Source organism: Trachypithecus francoisi, unplaced genomic scaffold, assembly GCF_009764315.1.
Source record: "Trachypithecus francoisi isolate TF-2019V2 unplaced genomic scaffold, Tfra_2.0 Lachesis_group12, whole genome shotgun sequence".
In the NCBI taxonomy this organism is placed as follows: domain Eukaryota; kingdom Metazoa; phylum Chordata; class Mammalia; order Primates; family Cercopithecidae; genus Trachypithecus; species Trachypithecus francoisi.
In genome coordinates this window covers 51,291,992-51,318,978 of record NW_022681457.1, presented here as the reverse complement: position 1 = coordinate 51,318,978, position 26,987 = coordinate 51,291,992, and the positions used below count along the sequence as shown (strand labels likewise).

The window sequence follows — 26,987 nt, the reverse complement described above, 5'->3', positions numbered from 1 at the left end:
CTGGGCGACAGAGTGAGACTCTGTCTCACAACAACAACAACAACAAAATTGAGATGTGCCTCTGCTAATTCGTAACAACTGCATGAATTGCTTTTACTTTCAATTTCAGCTTTATTGTACCATTCCATTTGTGGAAATGACTAGCTTCCTCAGCTCTCTCTCTTTTTTTCCTTGATAAAGGAGGGACACAAAAGAAAAGAGGAAGGAGGAACGAGAGCAAGGGGGTAGTGAAAGGCAACTGAAAACTCAAAACTTGGACCTGTGGTGCTGAAGAGCAGGTATGTTTGCTTTCTTTTACACGCAACTTGGTCCTACTCAAGACTCGGTTTCTGATTCAGAGTGGCAGCTGAGGAATGGGCAGGAAGGGCAGGGGGCCTGCTGCCTGGCCTGCAGGAATCTGTGACTGGCTTTAGTTCTGGGGAAGCTCAGCTTCTCCCCTTGAACCAGTGACAGCCAAGAGGTCACAGCCAGGCACACCGTGACCCCCTGGATGTGCTCCTCCCTGATCATCAACTCAGGACAGCAGGGAGTGGCCTGGAATGAGCCCTGGTGGGCGCCTGCCTGGCTGTCTCTCTCAGGTCCTGCGGCAGGCCCAGAAATGCAGAGAACAAGGAGCTTCCAGGCAATTATAACCTGAAGGGAGAGTTTCTTTTCTATTTTTCTAGTGGTCACACTTAGGAAAGGTTCAGAGTAAGGGCTCTATTTAAGTCTCTATGTAGAAATAAAAGCTACTCCCTACATCGCTTGTCTTTATGACTTAAAAATAATTACATACTGTCTCTCTCTCTCTCTCTCTCTCTCTCATTAGTTTCCCACAGGATCATCAGAGTTACTTGTAGCTCTTGATAAACAGATAGATACTTAGGCCTGGGAATCTGGGTTTTCATCCCCTCAGGTGATTCTTATGTAAATCAGAGTTTGAAAACCAGGCCTGACTAGGATTGAACAGCTGTATTTCATTTAGTAGAAGTTAAAAGTTCTCTGTTTCCTCACAGCTAAGAAACCAGAGACCTGATTTATATAAAGTTTGCAGGAGCAGCCACATCTTCCTAGAGCTTCCTTTACTGCTTACTTTAAAGAAGGGAATGTACAGTTGCAGTAACTCTAATGTGATGAAGACATTACAATGCATTTCATCGTAGAAATCGGGGCCTCATGTTTGATCTCCATTCTCCTTCCTCCCCTCAGTGAAGAATCCGACAAGAGCAGGTTGTACAGCAACAGCATGCTTAAACTTTACTATTTTGCTCTGATGAAAAATTTATCTGTAGTTTTGGTTTCTTAGTAATTTACAGTTTGCATATTTTGTTGAACTGTATAAGCTAATGGACCAATGTAATTATGTAGCTTAACCTCCATTTAATTCAACTTTTACTAAAATCCTATTTTGTGCTGTATGCCATGTTAAGATATAAGCTTGTAATGTCTCATTTTATTACTAAAACACCCTCCGGGTTAGATGTATGATTTAACTCATAGACCCCTATAATTAACAGGCTCATCTAGGTGATGCTCCTTGGTCAAGGCCACATAAGTAGTGAATGATAGAGCTGGTATTTTTGATGGCATTAGAAGCATCTTGAATATTTGACATATAAATACAAAAGTGAGTATTTGAAGCATTTGAAGACAATATTATGTTTACATATTCTGATTATAAAGAAATACAAATATCATAGAAAATCATTTTAATATAATGGCAATAAAAATGAGCCAGGAGATCTACAGAATAATTGTACTTTCAATACTAAATTTATGGAATTAAACTTCACCTCTCAAAAACTTGCAATGAAATCCCGTATGCCTTTCACCTCAATTCACTCAACAGTGACACTGACATTATCTCTCAAAAGGAAATCTCTCTAACTTATCTATGTATAGAGAGATAAACCTCTCTCTCTTTATATATCTCTAATTTATCTCTGTATAATATGCAATGTTATATATATTATTATTCTAATTCTTTTTTTTTTGTCATCTGTGGGAGTAACTCACTGAGAACCTGACCCTTCTAGGCTAAGTGCTTCAGCCTGTATTTTAATTCTTTAGCTCTAGACATGTTTCTGCTTCCCTTTTGAAAAAGGTAGCCTCCACTCTCTAAAAGGTTCTCATCCCACATTGCTTCTTCCCCTTCTCCCTCCAATTTCTATCCCTCTTCTAAACCTGTAGATAAAAGATGAGCGCATACAGTCACATTGACAAATTAGAGAGCATGTTTCAGTGTATGATAATCATTAAAAAGTTACTGCAGGTTCCTGATCAAAGAACATATAGGATAACCACTGTCTTTGATTGTCAGTTTGTCAAGGATTTTGTCTTTTACTTTTTTTGTTTTGTGGTGAAATATGCATAATAAAATTAATAAATTTTACAATTTTAAGAGTATACTTCAGTGACACTAATATGTTCGCATTGTTGTGCAACTGTCTCCAGAATCTATTCATTATTGTAAACTGAGTCTCTCTACCTTTAAACAATGATTCACCCTTCCTTCCTCCCTCAGCCCATGGTAATTATGCTTCTGCTTTTCGTCTCAATGTATTTGACTATTCTAGTACCTCATCCAAGTGGAATCATTTAACATTTGTTCTTTTGTGTCTGGCTTATTTCACTTGGCATAATGTCTTCAAGACTGATCCATGTTGTAGCATGTGTCATAATTTCAGACATTTTTATGGATGAATAATATTCCACTGTAGGTATATACTACATTTTGTTGATATCATCTGTTAATGGACATAAGGGTTGTTTTCATCTTTTAGCTATTATAATGCTGCCATGACCATTGGTGTGCAATTATCTGTTTGAGTCCCTGCCTTCAATTTTTTTGGGGTATATACACAGAAATAAAATATATATTTTTAATTTTTTTATTATACTTTAAGATCTAAGGTACATGTACAGAATGTGTAGGTTTGATACATAGGTATACATGTGCCATGTTGGTTTGCTGCACCCATCAATTCATCATTTATATTAGGTATTTCTCCTAATGCTATCCTTCCCCCAGACCTCCACCCCCTGATAGTCCCATTGTGTGATGTTCCCTGCCCTGTGTCCAAGTGTTCTCATTGTTCAATTCTCAAGTATGAGTGAGAACATGCAGTGCTTGGTTTTCTGTCCTTGTGATAGTTTGCTGAGAATGATGGTTTCCAGCTTCATCCATGTCCCTACAAAGGACATGAACTCATCCTTTTTTATGGCTGTATAATATTCCATGGTATATATGTGCCACATTTTCTTAATCCAGTCTATCATTGATGGACATCTGGGTTGGTTCCAAGTCTTTGCTATTGTGAATAGTGCCACAACAAACATATGTGTGCATGTGTCTTTATAGTAGCATGATTTACAATCCTTTGGGTATATACCCAGTAATGAGATTGCTGGGTCAAATGGTAATTCTAGTTGTAGATCCTTGAGGAATTGCCACACTGTCTTCCACAATGGTTGAACTAATTTACACTCCCACAAACAGTGTAAAAGCAGTCCTGTTTCTCCACATCCTCTCCACCATCTGTTGTTTCCTGACTTTTTGATGATGGCCATTCTAACTGGGTGTGAGATGGTATCTCATTGTGGTTTTGATTTGCATTTCTCTGATGACCAGTGATGATGAGCATTTTTTTCACATATCTGTTGGCTGCATGGATGTCTTCTTTTGAGAATTGTCTGTTCATATCCTTTGCCCACTTTTTGATGGGGTAGTTTGTTTTTTTTTCTCATAAATTTGTTTGAGTTCTTTGTAGATGTTGGATGTTAGCCCTTTGTCAGGTGGGTAGATTGCAAAAATTTTCTACCATTCTGTAGGTTGCCTGTTCACCGTGATGGTAGTTTCTTTCACTGTGCAGGAGCTCTTTAGTTTAATTAGATCCCACTTGTCAATTTTGACTTTTGTTGCCATTGCTTTTGGTGTTTTAGTCATGAAGTCCTTGCCCATGCCTAATGGTATTGCCTAGGTTTGTCCTGAATGGTATTGCCTAGGTTTTCTTCTAGGGTTCTTGTGGTTTTAGGGCTAAATTTAAGTCTTTAATCCATCTTGAATTAATTTTTGTATAAGGTGTAAGGAAGGGATCCAGTATCAGCTTTCTACATATGGCTAACCAGTTTTCCCAGCAACATTTATTAAATTGGGTTCTTGTTTTTGTCAGGTTTCTCAAAGATCAGGTGGTTCTAGATGTGTGGTGTTATTTCTGAGACCTCTGTTCTGCTCCATTGGTCTATATCTCTGTTTTGGTACCAGTACCATGCTGTTTTGGTTAATGTAGCCTTGTAGTATAATTTGAAGTCAGGTAGCATGATGCCTCCAGCTTTGTTCTTTTGGCTTAGGATTGTCTTGGCAACATGGGCTCTTTTTTGGTTCCATATGAACTTTAAAGTGGTTTTTTCCAATTCTGTGAAGAAAGTCATTGACAACTTGATGGGAATGGCATTGAATCTATAAATGACCTTGGGCAGTATGGCCATTTTCATGATATTGATTCTTCCTATTCATGAGCATGGAATATTCTTCCATTTGTTTGTGTCCTCTGTTATTTCATTGAGCAGTGGTTTGTAGTTCTGCTTGAAGAGTTCCTTCACATCCGTTGTAAGTTGTATTCCTATTTTATTATCTTTGTAGCAATTGTGAATGGGAGTTCACTCATGATTTGACTCTTTGTTTGTAATAGTGCATAGGAATGCTTGTGATTTTTGTACATTGATTTTGTATCATGAGACTTTGCTGAAGTTGCTTATCAGCTTAAGGAGATTTTGGACTGAGACGATGGGGTTTTCTAAATATACAATCATGTCATCTACAAACAGGGACTATTTAACTTCTTCTTTTCCTAATTGAATACCCTTTATTTCTTTCTCTTGCCTGATTGCCCTGGCCAGAACTTCCAACACTATGTTGAATAGGAGTGGTGAGAGAGTGCATCCCTGTCTTGTGCCGGTTTTCAAAGGGAATGCTTCCGGTTTTTGCCCATTCAGTATGATATTGGCTGCGGGTTTGTCATAAATAGATCTTATTATTTTGAGGTACGCTCCATCAATACCTAGTTTATCGAGAATTTTTAGCATGAAGGGCTGTTGAAGTTTGTCGAAGGCCTTTTCTGCCTCTATTGAGATAATCATGTGGTTTTTGTCCTTGGTTCTGTTTATGTGATGGATTACGTTTATTGCTCTGTGAATGTTGAACCAGCCTTGTATCCCGGGAATGAAGCCAACTTGATCATGGTGGATAAGCTTTTTGATGTGCTGCTGGATCCAGTTTACCAGTACTTTTTTTTTTTAATTATTATTATTATTATTATTTTTTTTTTTATTATACTTTAAGTTCTAGGGTACATGTGCATGACGTTTATATCATGTATAACTCCCCAATGCAATCCCTCCCTCCTCCCCCCTCCCCATGATAGGCCCCAGTGTGTGATGTTCCCCTTCCCGAGTCCAAGTGATCTCATTGTTCAGTTCCCACCTATGAGTGAGAACATGCGGTATTGGTTTTCTTCTTGTGATAGTTTGCTAAGAATGATGGTTTCCAGCTGCATCCATGTCCTACAAAGGACGCAAACTCATCCTTTTTTTGGCTGCATAGTATTCCATGGTGTATATGTGCCACATTTTCTTAATCCAGTCTGTCACAGATGGACATTTGGGTTGATTCCAAGTCTTTGCTATTGTGAATAGTGCCGCAATAAACATACGTGTGCATGTGTCTTTGTAGTAGAGTAATTTATAATCCTTTGGTATATACCCAGTAGTGGGATGGCTGGGTCATATGGTACATCTAGTTCTAGATCCTTGAGGAATCGCCATACTGTTTTCCATAATGGTTGAACTAGTTTACAATCCCACCAACAGTGTAAAAGTGTTCCTATTTCTCCACATCCTCTCCAACACCTGTTGTTTCCTGACTTCTTAATGATTGCCATTCTAACTGGTGTGAGATGGTATCTCATTGTGGTTTGGATTTGCATTTCTCTGATGGCGAGTGATGATGAGCATTTTTTCATGTGTCTGTTGGCGGTATGGATGTCTTCTTTTGAGAAATGTCTGTTCATATCCTTTCCCCACTTTTTGATGGGGTTGTTTGTTTTTTTCTTGTATATTTGTTTGAGTTCTTTGTGGATTCTGGATATTAGCCCTTTGTCAGATGAGTAGGTTGCAAAAATTTTCTCCCATTCTGTAGGTTGCCTGTTCACTCTGATGGTAGTTTCTTTAGCTGTGCAAAAGCTCTTTAGTTTAATTAGATCCCATGTGTCAATTTTTGCTTTTGCTGCCGTTGCTTTTGGTGTTTTAGACATGAAGTCCTTGCCCATGCCTATGTCCTGAATGGTACTACCTAGATTTTCTTCTAGGGTTTTTATGGTATTAGGTCTAACATTTAAGTCTCTAATCCATCTTGAATTAATTTTCGTATAAGGGGTAGGGAAAGGATCCAGTTTCAGCTTTCTACTTATGGCTAGCCAATTTTCCCAGCACCATTTATTAAATAGGGATCCTTTCCCCATTTCTTGTTTCTCTCAGGTTTGTCAAAGATCAGATGGCTGTAGATGTGTGGTATTATTTCTGAGGACTCTGTGCTGTTCCATTGGTCTATATCTCTGTTTTGGTACCAGTACCATGCTGTTTTGGTTACTGTAGCCTTGTAGTATAGTTTGAAGTCAGGTAGCGTGACGCCTCCAGCTTTGTCCTTTTGACTTAGGATTGTCTTGGCAATGCGGGCTCTTTTTTGGTTCCATATGAACTTTAAAGCCGTTTTTTCCAATTCTGTGAAGAAAGTCATCGGTAGCTTGATGGGGATGGCATTGAATCTATAAATCACCTTGGGCAGTATGGCCATTTTCACGATATTGATTCTTCCTATCCATGAGCATGGTATGTTCTTCCATTTGTTTGTGTCCTCTTTGATTTCACTGAGCAGTGGTTTGTAGTTCTCCTTGAAGAGGTCCTTTACATCCCTTGTAAGCTGGATTCCTAGGTATTTGATTCTCTTTGAAGCAATTGTGAATGGAAGTTCATTCCTGATTTGGCTCTCTGCTTGTCTGTTACTGGTGTATAAGAATGCTTGTGATTTTTGCACATTATTTTGTATCCTGAGACTTTGCTGAAGTTGCTTATCAGCTTAAGGAGATTTTGGGCTGAGACAATGGGGTTTTCTAAATATACAATCATGTCATCTGCAAACAGGGACAATTTGACTTCTTCTTTTCCTAACTGGATACCCTTGATTTCTTTCTCTTGCCTGATTGCCCTAGCCAGAACTTCCAACACTATGTTGAATAGGAGTGGTGAGAGAGGGCATCCCTGTCTTGTGCCAGTTTTCAAAGGGAATTTTTCCAGTTTTTGCCCATTCAGTATGATATTAGCTGTGGGTTTGTCATAAATAGCTCTTATTATTTTGAGGTACATTCCATCAATACCGAATTTATTGAGCGTTTTTAGCAAAAAGGGCTGTTGAATTTTGTCAAAAGCCTTTTCTGCATCTATTGAGATAATCATGTGGTTCTTGTCCTTGGTTCTGTTTATATGCTGGATTACGTTTATTGATTTGCGAATGTTGAACCAGCCTTGCATCCCAGGGATGAAGCCCACTTGATCATGGTGGATAAGCTTTTTGATGTGCTGCTGAATCCGGTTTGCCAGTATTTTATTGAGGATTTTTGCATCGATGTTCATCAGGGATATTGGTCTAAAATTCTCTTTTTTTGTTGTGTCTCTGCCAGGTTTTGGTATTAGGATGATGTTGGCCTCATAAAATGAGTTAGGGAGGATTCCCTCTTTTTCTATTGATTGGAATAGTTTCAGAACGAATGGTACCAGCTCCTCCTTGTACCTCTGGTAGAATTCAGCTGTGAATCTGTCTGGTCCTGGACTTTTTTTGGTTGGTAGGCTATTAATTATTGCCTCAATTTCAGAGCCTGCTGTTGGTCTATTCAGGGATTCAACTTCTTCCTGGTTTAGTCTTGGGATAGTGTAAGTGTCCAGGAAATTATCCATTTCTTCTAGATTTTCTAGTTGATTTGCATAGAGGTGTTTATAGTATTCTCTGATGGTGGTTTGTATTTCTGTGGGATCGGTGGTGATATCCCCTTTATCATTTTTTATTGTGTCTATTTGATTCTTCTCTCTTTTCTTCTTTATTAGTCTTGCTAGCGGTCCATCAATTTTGTTGATCTTTTCAAAAAACCAGCTCCTGGATTCATTGATTTTTTGGAGGGTTTTTTGTGTCTCTATCTCCTTCAGTTCTGCTCTGATCTTAGTTATTTCTTGCCTTCTGCTAGTTTTTGAATGTGTTTGCTCTTGCTTCTCTAGTTCTTTTAATTGTGATGTTAGAGTGTCAATTTTAGATCTTTCCAGCTTTCTCTTGTGGGCATTCAGTGCTATAAATTTCCCTCTACACACTGCTTTAAATGTGTCCCAGAGGTTCTGGTATGTTGTGTCTTTGATCTCATTGGTTTCAAAGAACATCTTTATTTCTGCCTTCATTTCGTTATGTAACCCATAGTCATTCAGGAGCAACTTGTTCAGTTTCCATGTAATTGTGTGGTTTTGAGTGAGTTTCTCAATCCTCAGTTCTAATTTGATTACACTGTGGTCTGAGAGATCATTTGTTGTGATTTCTGTTCTTTTACATTTGCTGAGGAGTGCTTTACTTCCAATTATGTGGTCAATTTTAGAATAAGTGTGATGTGGTGCTGAGAAGAATGTATATTCTGTTGATTTGGGGTGGAGAGTTCTGTAGATGTCTATTAGGTCTGCTTGTTTCAGAGCTGAGTTCAGGTCCTGGGTATCCTTGTTTACTTCCTGTTTCATTGATCTGTCTAATATTGACAGTGGAGTGTTAAAGTCTCCCATTATTATTGTGTGGGAGTCTAAGTCTCTTTGTACATTTCTAAGGACTTGCTGTATGAATCTGTGTGCTCCTATATTGGGTGCATATATGTTTAGTATAGTTAGCTCTTCTTGTTGAATTGATCCCTTTACCATTACGTAATGGCCTTCTTTGTCTTTTTTTGATCTTTGTTGGTTTAAAGTCTGTTTTATCAGAGACTAGGATTGCAACCCCTGCATTTACTTGGTAGATCTTCATTCATCCCTTTATTTTGAGCCTATGTGTGTCTCTGCATGTGAGATGGGTCTCCTGAATACAGTACACTGATGGGTCTTGACTCTTTATCCAAGAGTCAAGTCTGTGTCTTTCAATTGGGGCATTTAGCCCATTTACATTTAAGTTCAATATTGTTATGTGTGAATTTGATCCCATCATTATGATGTTAACTGGGTATTTTGCCCATTAATTGGTGTAGTTTCTTCCTAGCATCAATGGTCTTTACAATTTGGCCTGTTTTTGCAGTGACTGGTACCGGTTATTTCTTTCCAAGTTTAGTACTTCTTTCAGGATCTCTTGTAAAACAGGCCTGGTGGTGACAAAATCTCTAAGCATTTGCTTGTTTGTAAAGGATTTTATTTCTCCTTCACTTATGAAGCTTAGTTTGGCTGTATATGAAATTCTGGGTTGAAAATTCTTTAAGAATGTTGAATATTGGCCCCCACTCTCTTCTGGCTTGTTGGATTTCTGCCAAGAGTTCTGTTGTTAGTCTGATGGGCTTCCCTTTGTGGGTAACCATCCTTTCTCTCTGGCTACCCTTAACACTTTTTTCTTCCTTTCAATTTTGGTGAACCTGACAATTATGTGTCTTGGGGTTGCTCTTGTCGAGAAGTATCTTTGTGGTGTTCTCTGTATTTCCTCAATTTGAGTGTTGGCCTGCCTTCCTATATTGGGGAAGTTTGCCTGGATAATATCCTGAAGAGTGTTTTCCAACTTGGTTCCATTCTCCCCATCACTTTCAGGTACACTAATCAAACGTAGATTTGGTCTTTTCACATTTTTCCATATTTCTTGGAGGCTTTGTTCATTTCTTTTTACTCTTTTTTCTCTAGCCTTCTTTTCTCACTTTATTTCATTAATTTGATCTTCAATCACTGATACCCTTTCTTCCACTTGATCAAATTGGCAATTGAAGCTTATGCATGTATCACGAAGTTCTCATGCCATGGTTTTCAGCTCCATGAGGTCATTTGAGATCTTCTCTACACTGTTTATTCTGGTTAGCCATTCATCTAATCTTTTTTCAAGGTTTTTAGCTTCCTTGCAATGGGTTTCAACATCCTCCTTTAGCTCAGAGAAGTTTCTTATTATTGACTTTCTGAAGCCTACTTCTGCCAACTCGTCAAAGTCATTCTCCATCCAGGTTGTCCCCTTGCTGACGAGGAGCTGTGAACCTTTGGAGGAGAAGAGTCGCTCTGATTTTGAGAATTTTCAGCTTTTCTGCTCTGGTTTCTCCCCATTTTTGTTGTTTTGTCTACCTTTCGTCTTTGATTATGGTGACCTACAGGTGGGGTTTTGGTGTAGATGACCTTTTTGTTGATGTTAATGATATTCCTTTCTGTTTGTTAGTTTTCCTTCTACCAGTCTGGTTGCTCAGCTGCAGGTCTGTTGGAGTTTGCTAGAGGTCCACTCCAGACCCTGTTTGCCTGGGTATCACCAGTGAAGGCTGCAGAACAGCATATATTGCAGAAAGCAAATATTTCTGCCTGATCTTTCTTTGGGAAGCTTTGTCCCAGAGGGCAGCTGCCTATATGAAGTGTCACTCAGCCCCTACTAGGAAATGTCTCCCAGTTAGGTTACATGGGGTTCAGGGACCCACTTGAGGAGGCAGTCTGTACATTCTCAGAGCTCAAACACCGTGCTGGGAGAACCACTGCTCTCTTCAGAGCTGTCAGACAGGGACATTTACATCTGCATAGGTTGCCTGCCGCCTTTTGTTCAGCTACGCCCTACCCACAGAGGTGGAGTTTAGAGGCAGTAGGCCTTTTTGAGTTGCAGTGGGCTCCTCCCAGTTCCAGCTTCTCTGGCCACTTTGTTTACCTACTGAAGCCTCAGCAATGGCGGACGCCCCTTCCCCAGTCAGGCTGCGGTCTCACAGATGGATCTCAGACTGCTGCACTAGCAGTGAGCAAGGCTGTGTGTGTGTGGTAGTCACTGAACCAGGCACGGGAGAGAGTCACCTTGTCTGCTGGTTGCTAAGACCTTGGGAAAAGCACAGTATTTGCATGGTAGTGTCCCATTTTTCCAGGAAGTCTGTCATGGCTTCCCTTGGTTAGGAAAGGGAAATCCCCCAACACCTTGTGCTTCCCCGGTGAGGCAACACCCTGTCCTGCTTTGGCTCGCCCTCCGTGGGCTGCACCCACTGTCCAAGCAGTCCCAATAGGATGAGCCAGGTACCTCAGTTGGAAATGCAGAAGTCACCCCTCTTCTGCATTGATCATGCTGGAGGCTGCAGACTGGAGCTGCTCCTATTTGGCCATCTTAGAATTATCCCAATCAGAAATGAAATATTTTGATGTTAATTCTATGTTTCATCTTTTTTTAGGAACCACCATACTTTTTTTTTTTTTTTTTTTTTTTAGAGACGGAGTCTCGCTCTGTCGCTCAGGCTGGAGGAGTGCAGTGGCGTGATCTCGGCTCACTGCAAGCTCTGCCTCCTGGGTTCATGCCATTCTCCTGCCTCAGCCTCCCGAGTAGCTGGGACTATAGGTGCCTGCCACCACGCCCGGCTAATTTTTTGTATTTTTAGTAGAGATGGGGTTTCACCATGTTAGCCAGGATGGTCTCCATCTCCTGACCTCGTGATCCACCCGCCTCGGCCTCCTAAAGTGCTGGGATTACAGGCATGAGCCATTGCGCCGGGCCACCACCATACTTTTATTCTTAGTGGCAATACCATTCATATTTCTACTAGCTATGGACAAAGATTCCAATTTCTCCACATCCTAGCTAACACTTGTTTTCTGCTTAATTTTTTTTTTTTGAAAATATTAGTCATTTTAATGGGTGGTTGTGGAGTGGTACCTCACTGTGGTTTTGATTTACATTTCCCCAGTGATAACTAATGTTGCACATGTTTTCATATGTGTATTAAGGTCATTTATAGGTCCTCCTGGGAGAAATGTTCATTTCAGGGCATTTTCAATTGGGATTTTGTCGCTGTTGAGTTGTAAGAGTTCTTCATGTAGTCTATCAGATATATGCTTTGCAAATATTTTCTCCCATTCCATGGGTTGCCTTTTTACTACACTGACAGTGCTCTTTGATGCACAAAAGTTTTTAATTTTGATTAAGTGTGGTGTATCTTTTTTTTTTTTTTTTTTTCAGTTTTCTGTGGTTTTGGTATCATGCACAAGAAATCATGATACTGGAAATCTGAGTAAGGCAGAACATATACCAGAAAGGACAGCCCCCAGTCAGAATAGCAGTTTATAAATAAAGTCTGTTCTACTCCCTTCAGTTCAGGGAAGGGAAGTGGAAACTGGACTGCCACCTCCTCCAGACCACAACCATGGCCTTGAGGTGAGTGGATAGGGAAAGGGCAAATGAAACACCTTGGAATTTCCTACTATTTTGAAGGTGCCCTTTTTTTTTCTACTGGACATTTTCTTGGGTGCTGTAGACCTTTGACTGTTTTCTAGAGCTTCTACAAGACAATTTTAGTCATTTTTTCAGTTTTTTTTCATGTCTCCAAGAGAGAAGAAGGACTTGGAACTTCTTAGTCTGCCATTTTGCGCAATTGTCTGGGTTTGTAATCCTGGCTCTAGGACTTATGCACTCAGCCTTTGTGAGACTCATTTATCTCATTTACATATATAGGGATATAATAATCTCTAACTTGCAGGTTCTTATAAGTGTCAGTGAGGTCAGATATTTAAGGCAGGCATCACAGGGCTTGGACTGTTGTAGACGCTCTATTATGATAACAATTACTTGAGTTTTATTATTACTATTGAAGAAAAATTATGGAGATGATAATATACTATGTTTCATTGCTAACACCATTATGGATTTGGGAGAATGATGGAGGAAGCCTTTTGCAGTTCGCTAATGCTAGGTTACATGTTGTCTCAAAGAAATGCAAAAGTCTTATCAGTCCTAAATTTATGGGTGCTTGCATTACTGTGGCAGAGAATGTAACCTTATTTCTACTGGGAGGCTCTTCTAGGTTGGCAGTTGCCATGGAATCTGGACCCAAAATGTTGGCCCCCATTTGCCTGGTAGAAAACAACAATGACAAGCTGTTGGTGAACCAGCAAGCTGTACAGATTCTTGACAAGATTTCTCAGCCAGTGGTGGTGGTGGCCATTGTTGGACTGTACCGTACAGGCAAATCCTACTTGATGAACCGTCTGGCAGGAGAGAATCATGGTGAGTGGTATCCTAGGACACAGGCCAATTGCTTGATTCCAGTATCTTAATGCTCTAACCTAGGCATGTGAAGCGAGAACCCAATTCCTTTCAATAAACCAACCCTCTCATTCTGATTCTCACCACCAAATCACTACCTTTCTGTAACCTTTCCCCATATTTTTCCTTTATTCCCATTAAGGAAAATCTCCCCTACTAGTACTCAGAATGCTCCCATGTCTTGTGTATTCAAGTCCCAGGCTCCCGTAATTGTGTCTCCTTTCTCTTATAACATATTTTACTTTCTTCATGTAATATTCCCATCAACATACAAAGATGTTTGAAGGTGTATCATCTTAAAAACTCTTCCTGAATTTCACATGTCATAGTGGGCACCAAATCCTGTTTTGATTTTGTGTTTTTGTCTTTAATCACTTTCAATGAAAAAAACATTGTCTCAATCTGCTTTTTTGAATTATTTTGCTTCTCATGTCTTTCTTCAACCCACTCCTGTCTGACTTTGAACCTCACCACTTTTCAGGATGTTCTTGTTATCAGTGATCTCCATTTTGTCTGATTCATGGATTCCTCTTCGTCTCCATTTTGAGCGCTTGCTTGGCATCATTCTCACATTTAATGTCCCTTGCTTTTTGAAATAGATGAATCACAGAGAGAGACATTCTTGAGGAAATACAGAAAGCACCATCTTGTATGCTGGGGCAGTTACAATCGAACCAGTCTGAATCCATGGCCCCAGGGCTGCTTGGCTGCTCTGCTGTCCCCATGCTTAGCTTCCTCCTCTTCCCTGCAGGCTTCCCTCTGGGCTCCACGGTGCAGTCTGAAACCAAGGGCATCTGGATGTGGTGTGTGCCCCACCCCTCCAAGCCAAACCACACCTGGTCCTTCTGGACACTGAGGGTCTGGGCGATGTGGAAAAGGTAAGACAGGGAGTCATAGGCAGGTTCTTTTTATTCCAGACATGATCCTTGTAATTTAATTGTTGTGATATATTTGTGAAAACTAGAAATCCAACTACAGTGAATAAGGCAAACTTTGACCTGTTTGAGTCCCACTTCTAGACAAGATTAGATATCATGGTATATTAGGTAAAACATTCTTTTATTTCTTGGCACAGTGGTGAATGACTTGATTCAATTTCATAAAATCTTGTTGAGCAGTTGAGTTCTAGGCCTTTGGGCTCAGTAGCGTGGACATTGGTGAACAAAGTAAAGGTCCTGCCCACAAAGAGCCCTCAGGGTGTAGAATGATTGGGAAAGAAGTAGGTTGCAGAGAGGGAGGAGATTGGAATGCAGTGCAGTCCCTGCCCTCCATCAATTCCACAGGGAGCTCTGTGGCTGGAATGGCCCTTTTGAGTTTTCATGTTTTGGGACAAGGGTGCTAGGCCTTCATCCCTGGTGCTGGTCAATCACTGGAAGTCTGTCCTGGAAAACTTTCTCATTAAGAGAGCTGACACCTGTGATCCAGACAGCACCTCACAGCTTTCACCACGTACAGTTGCGTATAACTGTGCCTTGATAATAAAGAGAAGAGGTATTGACTCCAATCTCAGGAGATAAGGAAAGGCCTCTCACCCACCTTCTGAGCTACCACGTGAAGAGTACATTTGAGGGTTGGAATTAAGAGAGTTCAGTTTATATTTCTCATGATGAAGCTCATCAACTACCCACAGAGCATTCTGGAAGGCTTTGAGACACTTCTGATTGTGCTTGTCATGTAAAAGTATTTGTTCTTCCTACAATAAGCATTATAAGATGAATTTTTGGTATTTAGCTTCTTATGAATGGGTGAAATAAATTCTCTCTTTTTTTGTCTTAGTTTGAGACTTATTTGGGAATACTTTCTAAATTTCTGTACATATACACTTTATTTTTGCCCAAACAGGTATTGGAAATTCTGTTTATTTTTTGACTTTAGTGTTGTATAATTGACAAATAAAAATTATATATAATTAAGCTGTACAACTTGATGTTTTGATATGTGTATACACTGTGAAATGAGCACCACAATCAAGCCAATAATATAGCCATTACCTCACATAGTTACCATTTTCTTTTTTCTATGCTCTCTTTTTATTTTTTGGTGTGGTAAGAACAATTAAGATCTGTCCTCTTAGCAGAAGTTAAGGTCACAAGCAATATAGTATTGTTAGTTACAGTCACACTGCTGTACAGTAGATCTCCAGAGTTTATTTATCTTGCATAACTGAAATTTTATACTCTTTGACTAACATTTCTTCATTTCTCCCATCCCCAGCCCGTGGTAACCACTATTCCACTCTGCGACTATGAGTTTGACAATTTGACTATTTTAGATTCCACAAATAAGTGAGAACATGCAGTATTTGTCTTTCTATGTCTGACTTATTTCACTTAGCCTAATGACCTCAGTGTTCATCTAAGTTGTTGCAAATGACAAAATTTCCTTTTTTGAGATTGAATATATATTATATATATAATATTCAATATTCAATAAATATATATATGCATGCTATGGATGGGTTGACTGTGTCCCCTCCCAAATCTCATCTTGAATTGTAGTTCCCATAATCCCCACATGTCGTGGGAGGGACCCGGTGGGAGGTAATTGAATGATGTGGGTGGTTTCCCCCTGCTATTCTCATGATAGTGAGTAAGTTCTCATGAGAGCTGATGGCTTTAAAAGGGGATTCCCCTTTTACTTGGCTATCATTCTTCTCTCTCCTGCTACCATGTGAAGAAGGATGTATTTGCTTCCCCTTCCACCATGACTGTAAGTTTCCTGAGGCCTCTCTAGCCATGCTGAACTGTGAGTCAAACTTCTTTCCTTTGTAAATTGTCCAGTCTCGTGTATGTCTTTATTGGGCAGCATGAGAATGGACTAATACAATGCACATACATGTACTCTGTGTTTTCTTTTCTGTTTGTCCATTGATGGACATTCAGGTAGTTTCCATATCTTGGCTATTGTGAATAATGCTGCAGTTATTATGGATATATTTAAATATTCATACTTCCATCTTTAAATATAAATATGAATATGAAAGTACAGATATCTCTTTAAAATATTGATTTAATTTCATTTGGATTTATACATAAAAGTAAGATTACTGGATCACATTGTAGTTCTATTTTTAATTTTTTGAGGAATCTCCATACTTTTTCCATAATAGCTGCATGAATTTACACTCCAAAAAACAGCAAATGTTCCCTTATTTTATATTCTTGCTGATAATTGTTATTTTTAATTCCTTTGAAAATAGCCATCTTAAATGTGTCAGGTGATATCTTATTTTTGTTTTAATTTGCATTTCCTTGATAATTAGCAATTTTATACACTTTTATATATACATATTGGCCATTTGTATGTCTTCTTTTGAGAAATGTGTATTCAGGCTCTTTACTCATTTTTTAATGTTTATTTTAACTTCAGGGATACATGTGCAAAGTGTGCAGGTTTGTTACATAGATAAGCATGTCATGGGAGTCGGTTGTACAGGTTATTTTATCACCCAGGTATTAAGCCTAGTGTCCATTAGTTATTTTCTCTGCTTCTCTCCTTCCTCCCCTCCCATACCCTCCCATAATCCCCAGTGTGCGTTGTTCCCCTCTATGTGCCTGTATGTTCTCATCATTTAGTTCCCACTTACGAGTGAGAACATGCAGTGTTTGGTTTTCTATTCCTGTGTTAGTTTGCTAAGGATAATGTCCCCAGGCCCATCCATGTCCTTGAAAAGGACATGATTTTGTTCTCTTTTATGGCTGCATGGTATTTTATTGTGTTTACTTACCACATTTTATGTATCCAGGCTATCACTGATGGGCATTTAGGTTGATTCCATGTCTTTGCTGTTATGAATAGTGCTGTAATGAAAGGAAGACATGCATGTGGCCAACAATCATATGAAAAAAAAGCTCAACATCACTGATCATTACAGAAATCCAAATGGAAACCACAGTAAGATACTATCTCACACCAGTCAGAATAGGGTATTAATAGAAAGTCAAAAAATAACAGGCACTGGTGAGGCTTGGGCTTTTACACCATTAGTGGAAGTGTAAATTAGTTCAACCATTGTGGAAGACAGTTTGGCAATTCCTCAGAGAGCTAAAGACAGAACTACCATTGAACCCAGCAATCCCATTACTGGGTATATACCCAAAGGAATATAAATCATTCTATTATAAAGACACATGCACACAAGTTATTGCAGCACCTTTGCTCATTTTTAATGAGGTATGAGGTTTTATTTGCTATTGAGTTATATAAGTTCCTTATATATTTTGGATATTAACCCCTTATCAAATATATGGTTTGCAAATATTTTTCTCCCTTTCCATTGGTTGCATTTTCACTCTGCTGCTTGTTTCCTTAGTTACCTGAAGCATTTTAATTGGATGCAATCCCACTTGTCTAATTTTGTTTTTGTCACCTGTGCTTTTGGTGTCATATCTAAAAATATCATTGCCCAAAGCAATGTCAAGTTTTTTCCCTGTATATTCTTCTGGTATTTTTATGGCTTCATATCTTTTTTTTCCCTCTTTTGTCTAACTAAAATTTTCTATCCTTTAACTAACATTTTCCAACCTTCCTTTTCCCCTCTCCACTAGCTCTTTGTAACCTTCATTCTACTTTCTACTGCTACGAGTTCAACTCTTAGATTTCACATATAAGTAAAATCATGCAGTGTTTGCCTTTCTGTGCCTGGTTTATTTAACTTAGCTTAACATCCTCTAGATTCCTCCAGGTTGTTGCCAATGACAGGATTTCCTTCTTTTTGAAGGCTTAATAGTACTTCATTGTGTATAGATTTCACATTTTTAAAAATTCATTCATCTGTTGATGGAAACAGATTAACTCCATGCCTTGGCTGTTGTGAATAGTACAGCAATAAATATAAAAGAATAGATCTCTCTTTGACATAGTCATTTCATTTTCCTTGGATGTATACACAGTAGTGGGATTTCTGGATCCAGTTTCTGGCTTTCCATTTAAGTCTTTAATCCATTTTCAGTAGTTTTTGTGTATAGTGTAAATGGGATCAAATATAGATCTCCTGCATACATGTGGATATCTGTTTTCCCAGCACCATTTATTGAGGAGACCATTGTTTCTTCAATGTGTGTTCTCAGCACATTAGTCAAAAATGAGTTCACTGTGGATGTATGCATTTATTTCTGCATTGTCTATTCTGTTCCATTGATCTATATGTCTGCTTTTATGCCAGTATCATACTATTTTGGCTACTGTGGCTTTGCAATATATATTGAAATAAAGAAATATAATGCCCCAGGCTATGTTCTTCTGGTTCAAGATTACTTCGATTATTCAGGGCATTTTGTGATTCTGTGTTAATTTTAGGATTTTTTGTATATTTATTTAAGAATACTATTGGGGCCGGGTTGAGACAGTGGAGATGGCTTGAGACTAGAAGTTAGAAACCACCGTGGGCAACATAGTGAAAGCCCATCTCTACAAAAAATAATAATAAACAAAATGCCTTTGGGATTTTTGTAGGTACTCTAAAGTCATCTATCAAACAGTAGTATACTCCTGTCTAAATAGTTTATTGTTTGTCACGAGTCCTACTTCTAAGAAGAATCCTCATTGATTACTTTTTAAAAAATTAGGGATTGTTGGGCATAAAGTAATGAATAGGCTATTCTTCCTACCTCCAAAATTCCATATAGAATCTTCTGGAATCATGTAGAAATCTCTAGATTTCAATTTTTATTTTTGCTTTAGGAACCAGTTACACATGCTTTTTAGGGTAGAAATAATTCCTGGACTATCTATAATTTAGACATGCTCTAATATATAAAAACAAATTTAGCCTGACCTTTAGTGCCCTTAATCAACCAGGTACTGGAGTTCCCTATTCAGTCTTATCTTCTGCACTTACCCTGTGCTCAGTCAGACCAATAAACTCTATTCTTATTGCAAAGATTCCTGAAATCTACAATCTCTAATTTTGTTTCTGTGGGTCTTTCTACTTGCAGAATCACCTTCATTTCTTCGAATCCACATTCTATTAATTCTTTTTTTTTTTTTTTTGAGACGGAGTCTCCCTCTGTCGCCCAGGCTGGAGTGCAATTGCGCGATCTCGGCTCACTGCAAGCTCCGCCTCCCAGGTTCATGCCATTCTCCTGCCTCAGCCTCCCGAGTAGGTGGGACTACAGGCGCCCGCCACTGCGCCCGGCTAATTTTTTTTTTTTTTAAACTAGAAGGATTTTATTTATTACTTTATGTATATGCTAAATTCCAGGAAGATTATAGTGGTTGGGTTTTTTAAAGTGCATTCCCAAAAAACGCAATGGAAACTTAGATATTAATAGAAAGAGCATTGCTTCAAAATATTTCATGTGAATCAATGTTTGTTTCAGCAATCAAAATGCCTTCTACTTTGCATTAGTTCTCTGCTTCACTTAAATTATATTTGGAAAACAAATGATCAAAATAAAGGTGGTGTATTTTTAGTAGAGACGGGGTTTCACAGTGTTAGCCAGGATAGTCTCCATCACCTGACCTCGGGATCCGCCTGCCTCCGCCTCCCAAAGTGCTGTGATTACAGGCATGAGCCACCGCGCCCGGCCTCTATCAATTCTTTAACATTCAGCTCACGACTTCCAGCAAGCCTTCATACCACATATACTTACTTCAATTTTTATAGCCCTTATCTTCCTGGATAGATTTGTAATTTTTAATTTAACATTATAGCTATGGGTTCCACTTCTTATGTACATTACTAAGATGTTATCTCTTTATAAATATTGTCATTTTTATTGAATTCATCATTATGAATGTTTGTCACAACTTTGAAATAGTCATCTTGAGAGTAAATTTATTAAATTTGTTTTTCTAAACATAAGAACAGTGAGAAACATTCTTCAGTTTCCTAAAAGTGTTTGCTGAATTTAATTGAATATAATTACAATCCCCAGTTATGCATACTATGGTATGGTTTTGTTACATGATGCATGGCCAATAAATATGTGTAGACTGAAGAAGCATTAACACTCATCATGAATATCCAACTGAGAACCAGATATTTTACTAGTTTTTCATATATGCATCTTATTTCATCCAATTGAGGAAAAGAAAAACCCTATGAAGATTAGAATCCTTTTATATGTAAAGAAATTGTGATTAGAAGACATAGTGAACTGTCAAACTGTTGATTAGAAGACATATTGTACTGTCAAACTGTTGTTTACATTCATGTCTATCTTCTTGGTACAGCAAGTACATTAGCTGAGATCATAAATGAAAGGCTGACAAAATAAATGTCTCAGTGAATTTCTAAAGACTACACTCCTAAGTCCTTTGCTCTAATGTGCTTTTTAGGGTGACCCTAAGAATGACTCCTGGATCTTCACCCTGGCTGTGCTCCTGTGCAGCACCTTCGTCTACAACAGCATGAGCACCATCAACCACCAGGCCCTGGAGCAGCTGCAGTATCCTTCCAGGAACAGAACAGAATCACCAAGTTTCATTGACATTATGGGAATGGAGATCTAGTCATTTCCTCCTTCCCTTTAATTTAATCACCTTTGATGCAGCACAGGGAACCCAAGACAAAAGAGAGTGTTTATAATATTTTTATAAAAGAAATGTGTGAATTGTGGGCAGGCAGTTGCTTTTCCTTACCTAAGTCCTAGTTACGTGACGGAGCTCACAGAACTCATTAAGGCAAAGTCCTACCCAAGGCCTGATGGAGTAGAAGATTCCACGGAGTTCGTCAGTTTCTTTCCAGACTTTATCTGGACTGTACGGGATTTCACTCTGGAGCTGAAGTTGAATGGTGACCCTATCACAGAAGATGAGTACCTAGAGAATGCCTTGAAGCTGATTCAAGGTATCAGCAAGTGGCCTGGGTTGTGGATGGTCCAGTGGGTGTGTGATCTGCTAAACACTGCCCGTCATCTCTTGGTTTCATTTGTATTTGAGACTAGATTGAGGTCTGTAGAAATGGGACTGAGGGGTATGTCGAAGAGCTCTAGGAATGGAGCCTAGATCACTTAAGAAAAGTAGAGTCTAAAGTGCGGATAAATTATTCAAGACAGATTTGTTCTTTGTACAATTAGTACTCTAGCATTCAGATTACAATGGGTGCTAAGACTTTCTAAAAATAAGATGCTTGCGATCCCTGTTTTCTCCTCTGCTTTTCTGTGTTTAGAAAATGACTGACCAGATAATTGTTCGACATGAAATTACAAAGAAAACCCTATCTAATAAAAATATATGTGTGTGTTAGACCACTTTGTATGAATGTTTATGTTAAAGGAGGTCTGTAAGCCTACAAGATGGCAAAAAGACAATATAAACCCTATCAAAAATACCTTTAGCTCCCTTATACCAAGACTGTTTTCACTATATTCTCCGTTTTTCTTATCCTTCAGGCAAGAATCCCAAAGTTCAAGCATCCAATTTGCCCAGGGAGTGCATCAGGCATTTCTTTCCAAAACGGAAGTGTTTTGTCTTTGACCGACCAACACATGACAAAGACCTTCTAGCCAATATCGAGAAGGTGTCAGAAAAACAACTGGATCCCAAATTCCAGGAACAAACAAACATTTTCTGTTCTTACATCTTCATGCATGCAAGAAGCAAGACCCTCAGGGAGGGAATCACAGTCACTGGGAATCGTGAGTCTCCTTTTTACATTTCTGTGGTGCCTCATGTGTGTTGAATATATTGTATAATGTGTTTCTCAGAATTTTTGTTAGATTCCATATAGAAGAACTATGTGTATACAGGTATCCACACTCAGTGAAGAAATGTGTATAATTATCACACTTATTGCAATTTACAAATTCCTCTCCAATATTGCAAACTCTGTCACTGATATCTGTGGCTTCCTCATATCTGAAAAAAAAAATCCTCTACTGATAAAATATCTAACTGAATATAAAAACAGACACGTAATATTTTCTTAGGGTAAATCCTAAGTGTTCAGTATTCTTTGCAAAGAGAATACAAAAGATATGTTGAAGTTTAAAAACCTCTAGAAGGCTGGGAGTGGTGGCTCACACCTATAATCCCAGTACTTTGGGAGGTAGAGCTCTTGAGCTCAGGAGTTTGAGACCAGCCTGGACAACATGGTGAAACCCCATCTCTACAAAAAATACAAAAATTAGCTGGGTATGGTGGAACATGCCTGTAGTCCCAGCTACTTAGGAAGCTGAGGCAGGAGAATCACTTGAGCCCGGGAGGCGGAGGTTGCTGTGAGCCAATATCACACCACTGCACTCCAGCCTGTGCTTCAAAAAAAAAAAAAAAAAAAGTCTATAAATAAATAAATATTAGCCCATAATTCCTGAAAATACACTGATAGCTTCCGAATAAGGAATAAATGCGATACTATTTGCCCTGCCTCATCATTTTATCTGTGTAAACTACTTTTCTTGTAATTTTTAAATGAGAATTTGTACTTCCTGTATACCCTCTAGTATGTTAGATAAAAGTAGATATTTAAATTTTTTAGCACTGTGGACTGGAGATCCATAAAAAAGAACAGTCACTATGAAAGTAAAAGTGATAATAGCACAAGGAGGTAGGGATGTGGGTGTATGTGTTTGCATGTGTGCACGTGCGTGTGTGTGCATGCGTGTGTGTGTGCTCAGAAATGTAGCCTAGGATCCCATTGAGCTTTAATTTCATATTTAGCCCCTAAATCTCCTGGTCCATTTAGGTCTGGGAACTCTGGCAATGACTTACGTAGATGCCATCAACAGTGGAGCGGTGCCTTGTCTGGAGAATGCAGTGATAACTCTGGCCCAGCGTGAGAACTCAGCTGCCATGCAGAGGGCAGCCGACTACTACAGCCAGCAGATGGCCCAGCGAGTGAAGCTCCCCACAGACACGCTCCAGGAGCTGCTGGACATGCATGCGGCCTGTGAGAGGGAAGCCATTGCAGTCTTCATGGAGCACTCCTTCAAGGATGAAAATCAGGAATTCCAGAAGAAGCTCATGGTAATTTGCCTTCGTCATTGCTATTCATCATCCTTCCCCTTGAAGAATGAAGCCTCTACTTGCCTTTATTGACACCAATGCTCATCTGTCACTGAGGAATAACTTATTATGGATTCTCATGAGGGATAGAGTTTCAAAAGACTACATATCCCTCTTTTATCTGCCCAAACCTTAAGCATTTAACCAGAAAACCTTCAGATAACTAAGGTAAAAGTCAATACAGATCCCTTAAGATCTTAAGTGAACACTTCTAAGGATTCCTGGCCTGCTCTGAACACGCACAAGTCATCCCTGAGCAGTGCAGTTTTTCTGTGCATAGTCTACCTTTCCCAGGAAACAAAGATTGTCTTACCAGATTGTCATTCCAGGCCATTGTTTAACTTACATTACTCCTTCTTGTATCCTTGTACCATTGAGGACAGGAGCACAGGATGCTACCGCTGCAACCATAGAGATTATGGAATGTAGTCCCATCATGTCACAGATGAAGAACCTGAAGCTCAGAAGGTTAATGAACTTTTCCATAGCCTTGAAGAGAATTTTAGTATTGTGAATATATGAAATTTTGTGTTTCTGACTCCACATCTACTCCACTAGAATGTTTTTCTCATGAGGACCACAGTTAGATTGACTCTTCTACCAGATTCTTTAGAATTTCATCTCCTCCATATGTTTCTTCTGGTGACATCTCTCTACATTTCCCTTGCAGGAAATCACAATGAATAAGAAGGGAGATTTCTTGCTGCAGAATGAAGAGTCCTCTGTTCAATACTGCCAGGCTAAACTCAATGAGCTCTCAAAGGGCCTAATGGAAAGTATCTCAGCAGGAAGTTTCTCTGCTCCTGGAGGGCACAAGCTCTACATGGAAACAAAGGAAAAGATTGAACAGGACTATTGGCAAGTCCCCAGGAAAGGAGTAAAGGTGAGGAATAAGGGGAACATAGGGAAGTTTATAGGATAGACTGAATGGAGTCTTCAGCACCAGCCGTGGGTAATAAGAGAGCAGAGGGATAGCAGAACGCCTTAGCTTTCAATGTCCACTATTTATCATTTATTTCTTAGAATAAAAATTTTTATCCCCAAACAAAGAATATAGTATTCAGAAATCCAGGAGAGACAGAACGAAAATTCGTCATGTGCCAAGAGCTGATGATTTGTGTGGTTAAAGTAGAATCTTTGCATTCAAAGCTGATTAAAATGAGAGAGTATGAAAAAAATAGACAATTACATAGAGAGTAATGACATTTACGGACCTGTGGAAAATGGGCTACCTACCTGGTGTTTCTTACCACCACCTAGGTGATGGTAATACAACTAACTCACAATGAGCTGTTATTACTTACAGTGTACTGTTAAACTCTTCCCTAGACATTTTAATTTCATCTTCCTAATGACTTTAAGAAGCACCCTTATTTTGGAAATTTTACAGATCTGAACTTAGTACCCAAGGATGATTACATAACTTGCCTAAAGTTGTAGCCAGCAAGTGGCAGGAGAAAGCAAGAGCATAGGTTAGAGGCAGCATTGCACACTGAAAGACAACCATATATAAGCATCAGAGATTGGGAGTTTGTACACCTATACACATAGTTCTGCCTGGCCAGAACCCAAAGCAGGTACAGGGAGATATTATAGCCATGGGAGAGGCACTGGAGGGAGACAGGAAGCAGGAGTTGAGGTGGGGCTCTGGTCACACTAAAGAGCCTGCACACTTTGTAGGGGGCCACTTTAGAATTTTAGGCATAAAGCAAAAGTTACAAGACCAGAATTGTTTTTGCAACACTAATACACACAACATCGATTTTCAAGGAAATCTAAGTGCTTTTTCTTGCTTCCATAGGCAAAAGAGGTCTTCCAGAGGTTCCTGGAGTCACAGGTGGTGATAGAGAAATCCATCTTACAGTCGGATAAAGCCCTCACTGATAGAGAGAAGGCAGTAGCAGGTATGGGGCAGGGCTTAGCTTACAGCAGGATGGGTATGTTTACACAATGCCCTCTAACAGATCTAACAGGAAAACCTTCCCAAACTGAGGAATTTCCTCTTTTGTGGAACACACACTCTGCTAAATCTGAAAATAACAAGGGGAGCTATGATTGTACACGAGCCAGACAGGCAGAGCCTTACCCGTCACATTCTCGAATGTGCTCTTAATGGTGTGGACCTGGGTAAATTCTGTGATTTCTCACCCTGCCTTTCAGATTTGGTTTAGTCTCTCAGCTCAGAAAAGTGGAGATGAATCTTCACCTATTATTTTCTTCTCTTTCTAATACCTTCATGGAGCAGTGAATCGGGCCAAGAAGGAGGCAGCTGAGAAGGAACAGGAACTTTTAAAACAGAAATTACAGGAGCAGCAGCAACAGATGGAGGCTCAAGAGAAGAGTCTCAAGGAAAACATAGCCCAACTGAAGGAGAAGCTGCAGATGGAGAGAGAACACCTGCTGAGAGAGCAGAATATGATGCTGGAGCACAAGCTGAAGGTAAGTCTGCCCTTGGCCTCAGCAGGCCAGATGGTCCTTGCCCAGGTACCTCAGGAAGGGCTGGTGAAGGTTACAGCAGCATCTTGGAAGGAAGCACATCACCATTTGCTGCTTGGGAGTCACTAAAAGCCCTGAATCCTTCTGTGTGTGTGTGTGTGTGTGTGTGTGTGTGTGTGTGTATGTGTGTGTGTGTTTATTGTTTCAGTAAGACTTGGAATTATTCTCTATATTCTCTATACTTGGATTCTGGAGAGGTAAGGCTGACTATGATCCCTACAAGTCCTTGGGGAATATAGATATGGTTGGAGCTGCTGTTTGGGGAGATTTTAAAAGTACTCTCAAGAGGTTAAACATATATTCCACACAGTGTATTTGATGTGAATGGCAACTGGTTTCCTTCACCAAGCACATATTACCAGGAGCTCTACTACCACCCAAACACCCTGAGGTAGATCCATGCTGACATACAACTCTCAGAAATTTCCAGACTTAAAAGGACAGGAAAGGGAAACTTGCTGCAGTTGTCACCCTGTGTGGGTAGCCTGCCCAAATTAGCACACAGTGTAGGGAGAATTCCTGCATTGTCTATCTGAAAGTTCTCTCATAAGGAATTTCTGTATCAGCTTATAAGTTCCTTTCATTCCTACTATATGGGTGACCGTACTGCCCAATTGGGAGTGAGAATTTATGCAATCAGACCAATGGCTACCTCCCAACTGGCATCTTTTGGGCAGGAACATGTAGAATTTGTCCTCATACCTGGGTTAGCACCATAGCAAAACCATAATGTGGGTGAATATTAGTAAAGTTGTAAACTATGCTTCCTCACAATGTCTAGGTCCAAAGTCTCCTCTAATAATTGATAAAATGTTTTTAGGAGTAAAATAAAGTTTCACACAGGTCTTAAATACAAAATCTAAGTCTTAAGAGAAAAGGGATTTTTAAAATTTTACTTTCCTTCCTACATTTTCTTTAGGTCCAGAAAGATTTGCTTGATGAAGGATTTAAGAAGAAATGTGAGGAGATGAATGAAGAGATAAATCAACTAAAACATATGATTGATACTACAAAAAATGATGATACTCCCTGGATTGCACATATCTTGGACAAATTTGTCAATGAACTACCTTCAATATTGTCTGCTCCTTCTAAATTAATTGGTCAGGTTGTCAAAGGTGTGAGCTCACTCTTTAAAAAACATAAGCTCCTCTTTTAAGGATATTATAGATCATACATATATGCTTTGTACTATTTTTGATCTTGATCTGTATGTTTTTCATTTTCATTCAGGAAAGTTTTTTTTTTTTTTTTT

General features: G+C 39.2%; 1 protein-coding gene across 1 annotated transcript; it reads left to right on the top strand.

Annotated features, from left to right (window-relative positions):
- Window positions 1-26,987, top strand: LOC117092228 (guanylate-binding protein 6-like). Its single transcript, XM_033225516.1, is given in 12 exon segments — window positions 1-278; window positions 13,037-13,249; window positions 14,040-14,123; window positions 14,126-14,166; window positions 20,570-20,679; window positions 20,884-21,080; window positions 21,625-21,870; window positions 22,917-23,197; window positions 23,907-24,119; window positions 25,038-25,140; window positions 25,482-25,675; window positions 26,652-26,987. Coding segments are annotated over 11 exon segments (1,899 nt in total). The 5' UTR covers window positions 1-278; window positions 13,037-13,059; the 3' UTR covers window positions 26,892-26,987.